The sequence below is a fragment of the Oncorhynchus mykiss genome, chromosome 14 (genome assembly GCF_013265735.2).
Source record: "Oncorhynchus mykiss isolate Arlee chromosome 14, USDA_OmykA_1.1, whole genome shotgun sequence".
Classification (NCBI taxonomy): domain Eukaryota; kingdom Metazoa; phylum Chordata; class Actinopteri; order Salmoniformes; family Salmonidae; genus Oncorhynchus; species Oncorhynchus mykiss.
Genome location: NC_048578.1, coordinates 21,387,005 through 21,400,875, shown reverse-complemented (window position 1 = coordinate 21,400,875; position 13,871 = coordinate 21,387,005). Strand labels below are relative to the sequence as shown.

Here is a 13,871-nt window from a genome sequence, read left to right as displayed (position 1 = left end):
TTTACCTCTGGACATAGGCATGGTAGATACATTTACCTCTGGACATAGGCATGGTAGATACATTTACCTCTGGACATAGGCATGGTAGATACATTTACCTCTGGACATAGGCATGGTAGATACATTTACCTCTGGACATAGGCATGGTAGATACATTTACCTCTGGACATAGGCATGGTAGATACATTTACCTCTGGACATAGGCATGGTAGATACATTTACCTCTGGACATAGGCATGGTAGATACATTTACCTCTGGACATAGGCATGGTAGATACATTTACCTCTGGACATAGGCATGGTAGATACATTTACCTCTGGACATAGGCATGGTAGATACATGTACCTCTGGACATAGGCATGGTAGATACATTTACCTCTGGACATAGGCATGGTAGATACATTTACCTCTGGACATAGGCATGGTAGATACATTTACCTCTGGACATAGGCATGGTAGATACATTTACCTCTGGACATAGGCATGGTAGATACATTTACCTCTGGACATAGGCATGGTAGATACATTTACCTCTGGACATAGGCATGGAAGATACATTTACCTCTGGACATAGACATGGAAGATACATTTACCTCTGGACATAGGCATGGTAGATACATTTACCTCTGGACATAGGCATGGTAGATACATTTACCTCTGGACATAGGCATGGAAGATACATTTACCTCTGGACATAGGCATGGTAGATACATTTACCTCTGGACATAGGCATGGTAGATACATTTACCTCTGGACATAGGCATGGAAGATACATTTACCTCTGGACATAGGCATGGTAGATACATTTACCTCTGGACATAGGCATGGTAGATACATTTACCTCTGGACATAGGCATGGTAGATACATTTACCTCTGGACATAGGCATGGTAGATACATTTACCTCTGGACATAGGCATGGTAGATACATTTACCTCTGGACATAGACATGGAAGATACATTTACCTCTGGACATAGGCATGGTAGATACATTTACCTCTGGACATAGGCATGGTAGATATAGTACTTGTACCACTGGAAGTAGGCATGGTAGATATAGTACTTGTACCACTGGAAATAGGCATGGTAGATATAGTACTTGTACCACTGGAAGTAGGCATGGCAGAAATGATGACATGTTTTTTGATACATGTTATATACAGTACATATTAGTTTGTGTGGGTGTTTCTACATATGTATGTATGCATGCACCTTTCCAGTTGCCCAGTGTCCCAGTCTCACTGACTCCCTGTAACCCTGTCTGTGTATTCTGTACACACAGCTCGCTAGGAACCATCTTGAATGTCAGTGAATGGCACAATTTTTTTCTGCTGACCAACTCAATCATTCAATACTTAACCCACACTGACCTAACACCCTATGGCTGATTGTTCACTATCCAGTTCCAATCCATTTCAGATGTTATTACACTACGTTGTGATCACTCCGCTCATTGAGTTGTTGCAACAGCAGCTGGGTGCAAGCAAAGAGCTGTGAATACTCAAGTGAGGCTAACCCTCCCTTCCTCTCCGCACACATTAATATTTCAACGGCGGGCATAGCAGAATAAATCGACAAGTAAAATTGACGCTGAATCTGCCTTTTCATTTTTTAAATGATGAGGAGGAGGGAGGCGGACTCGATGTTGATGATGGAGAGTGAGAGAAGGTCATGACTCGTCAGGGGGAAGAAGAGATTGATTTAACTAGTGACAACACTTCACAGACCTATCCTTTCAGTGTATGCACTTGAGACATTGACAGACACACTGATCTACATTCAGCTGCCAGCCTTACTCAGAGATAACCTGAGAGACCAATGTAATTATGTGTGTGTGTGTGTGTGTGTGTGCGCGTGCGTGTGTACGTGCGTGTCAGTATATGGGTGTGTGTACTACTGTTTTAGATGACAGATCCAGGATTAAAGTTAATTTGTCTATTTGGAAGTTTTTCTTGGTAAACCATTCTCACTGACATAACACCCTATGTCGGATTATTCACTCTCAAGTTCCAATTCATTTGAGAGAGAGAGATAGATGGATAGAGAGATAGGTTGAGAGAGAGAAGGAGGAGAGAAAGCCACACACACAAAGATAGATACTTATGGAGAAATAATAATGGAGAGAGAGGGAGGGAGATAGAGGCGCAGAGAGGGAAAGAGTGGCAGAGATTGGCCCAGCGTCGCCCGGGTTTGGCCGGGGTAGGCCGTCATTGTAAATAAGAATTTGTTCTTAACTGACTTGCCTAGTTAAATAAAGAGACAAAGAAAGAGATGAGAAGACAAGACATCGATATGAATGAGAATGAGGAAGAAATAGTTTGTCTATAGTATGTTGTTGATCCCATCCAAATTGTTGTGTTAATTACTTTGGACAACGTCCAGCAATTTTCAAAGAGTTTCGCGCCGTTGTGGCATTTCATTTGGTACAATTATAATTACTTTCACTGTGTGAAATGAACCCGACTTTTGTTCTTTTCATGGGCACAACAAACCATTTTTCCTACAATCAAATGGATTTTTTGATAGTTGGAGAAGTATTCTGGTTATTGACTAGAATTATACGTTCAGACAGTTTAGAATAGGCAGACCTTCTGAGTCTGCTCTCTCCAGGTTTTTTGTGTTGTTGTTTTTGCAACTGTGCTGGTGCTTCATCTTTGGCAAGATTAATGTAGGCACGATTGATGTAGGCAGGGTTAATGTAAAGCACTTTTTGACAAATGTTTTTAGAAAAAGAGCCAGCATAGAGTATACAGTGCATTCGGAATGTATTCCGACCCCTTGACTTTTTCCACATTTTGTTACGTTACAGCCTTCTATTCTAAAATGTATGAAATGGTTTTTTTTTAAATCATCATCAATCTACACACAATGTTTCCAAATGTGTTAAAAAACAACTGAAATATCACATTTACATAAGTATTCAGACCCTTTACTCAGTACTTAGTTGAAGCATCTTTAGCAGCGATTTTAGCCTCGTCTTTTTTTCTTTTTTTTTTTTTAATATTGAATATTTAAAACTTACAATCTACTTGCAGCTCTGGATGGGCCACTCAAGGACATTCAGAGCCTTGTCCCGAAGCCACTCCTGCATTGTCTTGGCTATGTGCTTAGGGTCATTCTCCTGTTGGAAGGTGAACCTTCTCCCCAGTCTGAGGTCCTGAGCGCTCTGGAGCAGGTTTTCATCAAGGACCTCTCTGTACTTTGTTCCGTTAATCTTTCCCTTGATCCTGACTAGTCTCCCAGTCCTTGCTGCTGAAAAACATCCTCACAGCATGATACTGCCTCCACCATGTTTCACCATAGCGATTGTGCCAGGTTTCCTCCAGATGTGATGCTAGGCATTCAGGCCAAAGAGTTCAATCTTGGTTTCATCAGACCAGAGAATCTTGTTTCCCATGGTCTTATATAGACAGGTGCGGGCCTTTCCAAATCATGTCCAGTCAGTTGAATTTACCACAGGTGGACTCCAATCAAGTTGTATAAACATTTCAAGGATGATCGATGGAAACAGGATGCACTTGAACTCAATTTCGAGTCTCATAGCAAAGTGTATGAAAAATAAGGTATTTCTGTTATTTATATTTAATATATTTGCTAAATTTCTTCAAACCTGTTTTCGCTTTGTCATTATGAGGTATTGTGTGTAGATTGATGTGGGGAAAAAATAATTTAATACATTTTAGAGTAAGGCTGTAACATAACAAAATGTGGATTAAGGTAAGGGGTGTGAATACTTTCTGAATGCCCTGTATATAATTAAAAAATGACTGTCACATATATTTCTTACCTACCACATTCTTGATTCAGTTCTGCGCTGCTAGAGTCCGGCAGGCGACTGTCAGAACATTGAGTTCACAAAGTTTTCAAAATGAGGAACAATTCTGGGAGTCAATCTGTATCTGACCTCTTCTTTTCACTTTTAATCTACTGGTCTGCCGTCATGAACTTCTCAGACCTGAACTCTGCGCTTATGAAACAGATGTGTCCTCATTACTGTGTGTACTGTTTAATCAGTCACATTTTATCAGTGTATTTACCATTGGCCAAGGATATATTCAACATCACTAAGCCACGATTAAGGCCTCATTTTTAGCACACGGCAAAGTGACATAAAAATCGGATCCAAGTCAGACTTACCGTAGCCTGAAAATAAAGTGCTCAATCTCTGTCTGGTCGTAAACCATAAAAAAAATGAAAACACAAATTTTCCCGGGAAAAACAATGTAAAAATAGATTTTCACAACGGCCACCGACAAGGACAGCAATAAATTACCTTGTTTGTTTACCTGTGTGCATGCGAGAGTTATTCAAATGACGTGCGTCGCTCTCGACGGCGAGGTGGTAAAAAGCCCTCTTAATAAATCTCCTGTAACCCAGTTCCATTAATGTTTATTTAATGCTTTTTCATGTGTCTGTTGGACCCTGGTACTCTGGAGGCCCTGCACTAAGCCTAAGCTTTTCCTACCCAGCCTCTCAGGCATCTTTATCCTCTCTGTCCCTCTTTCCACTGCCAGGGGCCCTGTGAACCAAATTACAAGTAGACTGGACACAGCCCATCCGGCTGAGCAGCAGAGTGATATAAAAGGAGGGCGACAGAGAGTGATGGAGAGAGGGAGGGGGAGAGTGTGAGTTGTACTATAAACCATGTTCTACACTATTGCCATGGCCTCACATTTCAGGACATGTCCCTTGGACAGCAACATTAGGTTGAACCAGGTATGGCCGTGGTGGCGCCGGTGCCAGCTAGTTCCAGCCTGTTGTGTTGTATTGTGTTGTGTGCAGTTCAGAATGGGAGGTCGCACGTTAGCTGGCGCAGACTGGCAGCCCCCTGTGACGGGCCGTGGTAGAGACCACAGAGGCTGTCACAGGGTATTAACGCCTGGGCCAACTCATGGGATGGGATGTGACCTGGTAGTGCTGAGGTGGAGGGAGGAGGAGGGAGGGAGAGGCGAGACGGGACCGACACAGAGAGGTTAGCTGGCTGAGAGTGGAGGGACGGTGAGCTCAGACTGGCTGAGAATGGAAGGATGGTGGGCTCAGACCGACTGAGAGTGGAGGGATGGTGGGCTCAGACCGACTGAGAGTGGAGGGATGGTGGGCTCAGACCGACTGAGAGTGGAAGGATGGTGGGCTCAGACTGACTGAATGGGAGGGATGGTGGGCTCAGACTGACTGAGAATGGAAGGATGGTGGGCTCAGACTGAATGAAAATGAAGGGATGGTGGGCTCAGTCTGACTGAGAATGGAGGGATGGTGGGCTAATATTACTATTCTGAGTACTGGATAGTCTAATAGCCAGTCCATATATCCATACATTTATCCATACTATATCCCTTTTAACAGCCCACTCCAACTCCCTAACAATGTGTCTTGCATGTAAGGTACAGTGCAGAGGAAATGCAGCCTTCCTTTCCTCCTTTGAGGACAGCTGGTGGAGAGAAAGAGAACGAGAGGGAGAGAGGAGGGAGGGAGAGGAGAGGAGTCTGATAAACAGGTGAGAGCCAGAGGAGACTGACAAACAGGCAGAGAGCCAGAGGAGACTGACAAACAGGCAGAGAGCCAGAGGAGACTGACAAACAGGCAGAGAGCCAGAGGAGACTGACAAACAGGCAGAGAGCCAGAGGAGACTGACAAACAGGCAGAGAGCTATAGGAGATGACAAACAGGCAGAGAAGAGAGCCAGAGGAGACTGACAAACAGGCAGAGAGCCAGAGGAGACTGACAAACAGGCAAAGAGCCAGAGGAGCCTGACAAGCAGGCAGAGAGCTATAGGAGATGACAAACAGGCAGAGAGCCAGAGGAGATGACAAGCAGGCAGAGAGCCAGAGGAGACTAACAAGCAGGCAGAGAGCCAGAGGAAACTGACAAACAGGCAGAAAGCCAGAGGAAACTGACAAACAAGCAGAAAGCCAGAGGAGACTGACAAACAGGCAGAAAGCCAGAGGAGACTGACAAACAGGCAAAGATCCAGAGGAGACTGACAAACAGGCAGAGAGCCAGAGGAGACTGACAAACAGGCAGAGAGCTATAGGAGATGACAAACAGGCAAAGAACCAGAGGAGACTGACAAACAGGCAAAGAACCAGAGGAGATGACAAACAGGCAAAGAACCAGAGGAGATGACAAGCAGGCAAAGAACCAGAGGAGATGACAAACAGGCAAAGAACCAGAGGAGATGACAAACAGGTGAGAGCCATAGGAGATGACAAACAGGCAGAGAACCAGTTGAGGCTGTCATACTTTACCTTGAGCCCCTTCTTTCTCTTTCCGCTCAGATCATTTCGTGGTCCAGGTGAGTCTCTGAGTATGGGACTTGTTGTGTGCGTTTGTTTCTTTGAAATTGAGAGAATGGGGAAATAGCAAGGAAGCAATAACATGAGAAAGAGACAGAAAAAAGCAGGACAATGGAAGAGAAAGAGAGAAAGAAAGAGTAGAGGAGACTAACGGAGAGAGCCTGTATCACAACATGAGGAGATTGCCAGAGAGAGACTATATCACAACATGAGGAGACTGCCAGAGAGAGACTATCAGAACATGAGGAGACTGCCAGACAGAGACTATATCACAACATGAGGAGACTGCCAGAGAGAGACTGTATCAGAACATGAGAAGACTGCCAGAGAGACTGTATCAGAACATGAGGAGACTGCCAGAGAGAGACTGTATCACAACATGAGGAGACTGCCAGAGAGAGACTATATCACAACATGAGGAGACTGCCAGAGAGAGAATGTATCAGAACATTAGGAGACTGCCAGAGAGAGACTATATCACAACATGAGGAGACTGCCAGAGAGAGACTGTATCAGAACATGAGGAGACTGCCAGAGAGAGAGACTATATCACAACATGAGGAGACTGCCAGAGAGAGACTGTATCAGAACATGAGGAGACTGCCCGAGAGAGACTGTATCAGAACATGAGGAGACTGTCAGAGAGAGACTGTATCAGAACATGAGGAGACTGCCAGAGAGAGACTGTATCACAACATGAGGAGACTGCCAGAGAGAGACTGTATCAGAACATGAGGAGACTGCCAGAGAGAGACTATATCACAACATGAGGAGTCTGCCAAAGAGAGACTATATCACAACATGAGGAGTCTGCCAGAGAGAGACTATATCACAACATGAGGAGTCTGCCAGAGAGAGACTGTATCGGATATTGAGAGATGCAGTTTGAAAATGCTGCATACTGGCACTGCTGTAGGACAGTCTGTTGTCAGATACTGTCAATATGACATGGCTTTAATGTGGAAATAACAAGAGCTGAAGCCCACTGAGCCTCACATCAGTCCCCAGCGGGAGACCGACAGACAAAGGGACAGAGAGACAGCTGGGCAGACAGACAGCATCCCTTCACTGCTCTGATCCAGCTATCCTGGTGTACCGAGGCTCAGTTATTCATGCTAAACAACAAACGGCACAGAATGCATGCTCCACCAAGTAAGCAGCACAAGCACAGCTACCTGAGCTTTGACTTACCTCCTTGCATCATCCATTCAACACTTCTCATCCCCACTACTTACTTACTTCAGCCCTTGTCCATTGACAACTCCTCTCCATCACACTGTTCTCTATTCTCACTCTTTTATCAAAATATATTATAATACATTTGTAATAATAGTATTGTCCTGTATTTTGTAACCAAGCTTGCATACCCTGGATTGTATAAGCAATATTATGTTGAATATTAAGCTTGAATCATATGACAAAGTGAGTGGGAGTATTGGTGTGAAACAGTCAAACCTGGCATAATTTGTGGATTTTATGAAATATTTGGGCTCATTATCGAGTGACACTAAAAGTGCTGCTGACAGCTGGTTAATGGGAGTGAAATATTCACAAACATTGGTTAAGCAGGACCATAGTGTGGTTGAACAGGACCTTATTGTTGTTAAGATGGACTGTAATGTGGTTTAGAAGGACTTTAATGTGGTTTAGAAGGACTTTAATATGGGCGAGAGGTAGAACCACTGTATAACTTTGTGGAAAGTTGGTGCCTTTGAGAGATTGGATGTGTGGAAACAAGGTTTGATATAAACACCCTTCCATCCAAGTCCTTAGGTCTTTAAAGGGAGCTGATGGGAGAGGAAGAAAGAGAGAGAGAAAAATATGGATAAAAAGAAAGAGAGGAACACAGAGAGAGAGACAAATGGTGAGTGACAGACAGAGAGAGAGAAAGGGAGAGTAAGCGAGATAGACAGTGTGACGGAAAGAGAGAAGGGGAGGAAGAGAGATATAAAGACATCTATCAGCTAGATAAATCTAGCATCACCAGGCTTGTGTGGGCTGTAGTGCTGGTCACTGCCAGTGCTGCTGTTGAGGTCTGGTTAACACTGACCCGCTGAGAGCTAATCCAGCTTGTCTGGCCTCCTGCCGGCCCTGCTTTCATCCTCGCTCAGCTGGACCCAACGTCGGCCAGGACACAGATGTAGCAAGGCCGCAGATCGGTCATCACACCCCCATAGGATCCCCCAAAAGAACCCCTGATAGACCACATACACACCAGCCCATCCATAGAGCCACATCCCAGCCCATAGGCCTATAGACAGCCTTGGACAGCTTTAGACAGACATGAACAGATGCAGAAATGCATAGATCGGAAGATACAGGTAGATAGATGAACGTGATGTACGTGATTGACAGAACAGTGGGGGTGTTTGATGCTGTGTTGTCCTATTAGCCTCAGTGTGATTGTGTGTTGCTGACAGTGGCCTGAACATTGAGGCTGAGGTGAGTAGGGTTGAAAACTACCGCGGTGTGTGTCCTGTCACACTGCTTTGTGTATCTGCTTGAATGTGTGTGGCTTTCCATGCTTGCTGTGAGTTGTTTTACACAGTGTGTTCAATAGAGGTGTGCTTTTCACCTCATCACACACACTGTCACACTGTGTGTGGGTCCGTCTGTGTTTGTGGCAGAACAACCAGAGTCTATGACCAGTGTCTGGGCTCCATGTGGTCCTCTGGGATAATACTGCATGGACAGCAGCTGTCAATAGCCATTCACCCAGTAGAAAGTGCTTTATCTGCTCAGTAAATTACATAGTGCGGCGTGGGCCGCGGTTCAAGACAAACTGACCCCGCTCTTGTTGGGAGAAACAATAGAACAATGACTGCAATCAGCTATTCCAACAGCCATCTGTGTCGCAGCTGACTACAAAATACATTTCCATTACTCCCGGGCTGTGCGCTATTAGCCCACTGTGCCAATGACTCCAAAGTGAGTTGGAGAGGTTATTGAAACACACACATTAGTTTCTCCAACCTCTCCCTGTCTGAAAAGAAATGGCTTTTTCAGCATTTTTGGTTTGCGTTCTCAGTGTGGGTGGGTGTGTTTACAAACAAGTGAATGAAAGGAGGTGGTGGTTTGATAACTAGCTCAATGATGACTGTCTATTGTTGTGTAACATCACACAGCATGGTGACAAAGTGTTACAGTATGTAGTATCATTTCCGTGTGGTTCACACCAGTACCAGACCTGGGTTCAAATACTTGAAAAATATTTTCAAATACTTTGAGCGTTTGCCTGGAGTGCCAGATGGGTGCGGTTTACAGTTGTGGGACTTTTTTATTGGTTTATTGAGCATGGTAAGTCCAAACAGACACAGATAAAGTATTTTAATCTATTTTCAGGGTATTTGAAACCCAGGTCTGACCAGTACCATTGATCAAACAAAATGTTTATTTCCTTGACTATACCTTCCCTCACGGCTTCTCAAAACATTCACGGGAGCAATATGAGAAGCTGTCCACCATGCACAAGAACATGCAGAAGTTATACGAGAGCCTGGGCAGCTACTACGCCTTCGACCCCCACGTCCTCTGTGTCGAGGACTTCTTCGGTGACCTGGCCTCCTTCCGTACCCTCTTCGTGGTGAGTACAGCAAATATACAGTACACCAGGCTTTCCCAAACTTTTTTGGCCTGCGACCCCATTTTGATATCTAAACATTTTTGCAACCCCAACGTATACAAAAAAGTGATGTTCACTTTTTTAAATTGGGGTAATGACAGTCTATTACAAATCAGTCTGACAGTACTTTTGACAGTATATCAATCTGAAAGAAGTATGGGTTGAAGTGACTGAAATTAATCAGGAGAAGGTATTGGGAAGTTCATCAGGCTGTAATTTTGTATGATTGTCTTTCTGAAAGTCTGATTTAGTGCCTGGTCTTGTCCACTCTGTTCTAATGTCCTGTCCTGAGTCCTGCGTGGCTTGTGGGCATTGTAGAATGAAACAGAAGACACATACATGTTCCTGAGAGTCTTATCGTTCAGTGATGGGGTCATAACATGTTGTAGCTTAATCCATTTGAAAGATAGCTTCTTCAAATGTGTCTCTATCTTACCTGATTGGTCATGAAACACACACACACACTTGGAACCATGGCTCTACTAAAGTGTCACCAAATATTTTGCTGTGTGACCTGTTTTTTTTTTTATCTTGGGAGCACCGTCCGACAAATTAAATCACCCAGATAATAATTGTTGTAATGATCTTGGTCTTCGCTGTACAATTGTTCCAAAGAGCCCTAGACAAAATGGTCTCAGTCTAAAAAACGTCTTATTCTTGTCATTATTGGAAGGTCAGCACAGTGCACAAACAAGGCGGAGAGGAGTTGGTAGCTCACGATGGGACCTCTGGGCACCGGGGCTATGGTGCATCCATTTTTCACCTCTCAAAATGCAGTCCTACTGCTAATAAATGTAACAAAGCACGCTAGTTTGGCTAGATAGATAGCTACTGTAATGAGCAGCTAGATGCAGTTATGTCGATTACAGAAACTGTGAAAAGCTGGTGGACATGGAAATGGCCATTCTCCTGATTGAAGGTCTGGGTGCTGCTTGTAATAGACTTGTGCTCCCTTCGGCTCTGACTTTTCAGCTACACAGCCAACTTTCAACTACTACGACGGTCATTTCAATAAATCAATAACTAGCAATAAGAAGTTCAAAAAGAGGTAGCTAACCTTTGACTTTGATATTCTAGTAAATTAGTTTATGATACATTTTTCAACCGTGATTATTACCCAACAAAGTAGGTAGGTTATAGCCACCAATTTAGCTCCCAACAGTGCATGCATCCATTGCATGATCTATGTTGCAAATGTGACACGCAAGCTATGTGGATGCTCAAGAAATGTGTTTTCATTTCTAGTGTCAGATACCTATACAAATAGGCAGGTCCATCTTAATTCTGGTATTAGGCAATGGGCGATCGATTTCATCAAAAATATTCATCCTTTCCCTGGTTTTTTCTATGGCCTCTGCTATAGTAATATGCTGGCTCCTCTATTAACGTCAATTTCCATTGTTTCCAATGGCGTGTATTCATGGGGGCCAAGGGAAACCAGGCTTCCACAAAAAATGTACCAAGATAAAAAGAAGAAATAATTGATCTTTCGTCTTTATGTCTTTCATCATTTTCCTTAAATCCACGAGAGGCTGAATGTATCTCACAGGAGAAAGCATCTGAGCAACTGAAACAGCGCCCTGCACAGTGTCTCTGTATGAGTAGGCATTCTATCTGATGTTGTCTGGTCCAAAAGAGTATGACATTGTTGCCACCCGTAGCATTGAATGCAAGGAAAGCCAGCGAGCATTTGACTTCCCTTGATTAAAAAAAGTATACAATTATAGCCAATCAGCGTTGAGCTAAACTGAGTGAGCTCAAATATAAATGGTCCTGGCACACCCCAAAAAAGTATATGACAGTTTGGATTTGTTGTCACTCCCATCAAATCGCATGGAGAGCAGACGTCATTGACAGAAACAACTTGAATTGTTGCATCTCGTTGATGTTGTCCTCCAGTGGCTAGCTAGCTTTGCGACTTGCGGTAACTCTCCGTGGTTCTAAATCAATCGTTGTTTAGTGATTAAAAAATGATCTTGCTTGACCATGCTGTAGGTCATGTAACCAATGTCCCATTTAATTATTTCCGTCACTGAGCAAATTTCAGGTCTGCTGAGCGAAAACTTGAACATTTTCTGTGCAACTTCCAGCAGCAGCAAGTAGGCAACTGTGGCTATTTGATCAGAATGTAGGCCTAACAGAGTGTCTAATATTGAAAAAAATATGGAGAAAATGCATTCCATAACATTTGAACATGGAAATAGTTATTATATCGTTCTGCCTACAGTAGCAACCAATGTGTGGTGTTCAATGTACTGTAGGCCCACATTCCATAACCTTTCAAATAAAAAAAACATGCAGGGCTTGACATTAACCTGTTTATCCATTTGTCCTTCAGACAAGAAGGTGACTGAAAATGTTGTTGTGATGTTTGATGCAAGCAACCACATTACAAAATAAAATGCATTCTTTTTCTGACTACTTAGCTTATTCAAGCCTGTCTCAAAATACAACACTGCCCCTTTAAGACAAAAAAAGCCCTTTACCTTACTCGCTTTTCAAAGAAAATGTACATGTTTTGTACTCTTGTGGGAAGCAATCACTCCCCTATTGCTAACAACAAATTATCTATAACTGGGCTAAAAAATCACTAACTAGCAAAGGATATGAACAAAATGTGCACAGAGTTTGACATGCAGCTCTCGCTTTGATCTCAAAACAAGGCCATCTACTCACGACTGTAACACAGTCCAGTTCAAAGTAAATCCATAAATGGCAATGGTCTTTTTGCATACACAGTGCATTCGGAAAGTATTCAGACCCCTCAACTTGTTCCACATTTTGTTACGTTACAGCCTTATTCTAAAATTGATTTTTTGCAAATGTATTAAAAAAAATACAAACTGAAATATCACTTTTACATAAGGATTCAGACCCTGTTGAAGCAACTTTGGCAGCGTTTACAGCCATGAGACTTCTTGGGTAAGACACTACAAACTTGGCACATCTGTATTTGGGGAGTTTCTCCCATTCTTCTCTGCAGATCCTCTCAAGCTCTGTCAGGTTGGATCATTATAGAGAGGGTTGTATTAAGAGAGAGAAAGGATCATTATGGAGAGGGTAGTGCACTCTGGAGCAGGTTGTCATCAAGGATCTCTCTGTACTTTGCTTCGTTCATCTTTCCTTCAATCCTGACTAGTCTCCCAGTACCTGTCACTGAAAAACATCCCCACAGCATGATGCTGCCACTGCAGATATGGTTGTCTTTCTGGAAGGTTTGCCCATCTCCACAGAAGAACTCTGGAGCTCTGTCAGAGTGACCATTGGGTTCTTAGTCACCTCCCTGACCAAGGCCCTTCTCCCCCGATTGCTCAGTTTGACCGGGCGCCCAGCTCTAGGAAGAGTCTTGGTGGTTCCAAACATCTTCCATTTAAGAATGATGTAGGCCACTGTGTTTTTGGGGACTTTCAATGCCGCAGATATTTTTTGCCCTATTTTTTAATGCACCGTAGGCCTACTGCAGGTCTGATTGCTAATGCCGCACCAGTCTGTGTAGAGTACGGGCTTATAAAAGGGTTGAATACAAAGTGTTGACAGTGCTTAGTAAGAACTTAAACATGAACTCACTCATAAAAACAGCAGCTCTTTTGCTGTATTCGTTGACAGTCTCACTCTAGTCAAGGTTTTAAACGTTTTGAAACCTCACAGTATCAACTTTGCTGTAGCTTTCTTTTATGCCTGTTACGTTATTGCAGACACGTTAATCTGAGCCATCCGATTGGCCAGTGGTAGACCTATAGTGAACTTGATTTGTCCTCCACGCCCACCAGGAAGACAGAGTTTGACCCTTCAGATACATGAAATGGTTGTTTTTTGGGCTTCCCCAGTGATTTTAACCACGCACCACTACTGGTTGTTTCAGAACACTAAACGGACAGAACATTCAAAAGTACTAATGTTTCAATGCAATGCATCGCAATAGGTCAGTAGTGCTTGTACACAATGTAGAAACCTGA

At 43.4% G+C, this 13,871-nt stretch overlaps 1 protein-coding gene across 7 annotated transcripts in view; it reads left to right on the top strand.

Annotated features, from left to right (window-relative positions):
* The window catches only part of diaph2 (diaphanous-related formin 2), a 693,877-nt gene that overhangs the window by 559,128 nt on the left and 120,878 nt on the right, over positions 1–13,871 (top strand). For all 7 annotated transcript variants that reach the window (XM_036943140.1, XM_036943138.1, XM_036943139.1 and 4 more), the window contains one exon: positions 9,712–9,876. In XM_036943140.1, coding sequence (XP_036799035.1) covers positions 9,712–9,876 — 165 coding nt within the window. The remainder of the gene's footprint in view (positions 1–9,711; positions 9,877–13,871) is intronic.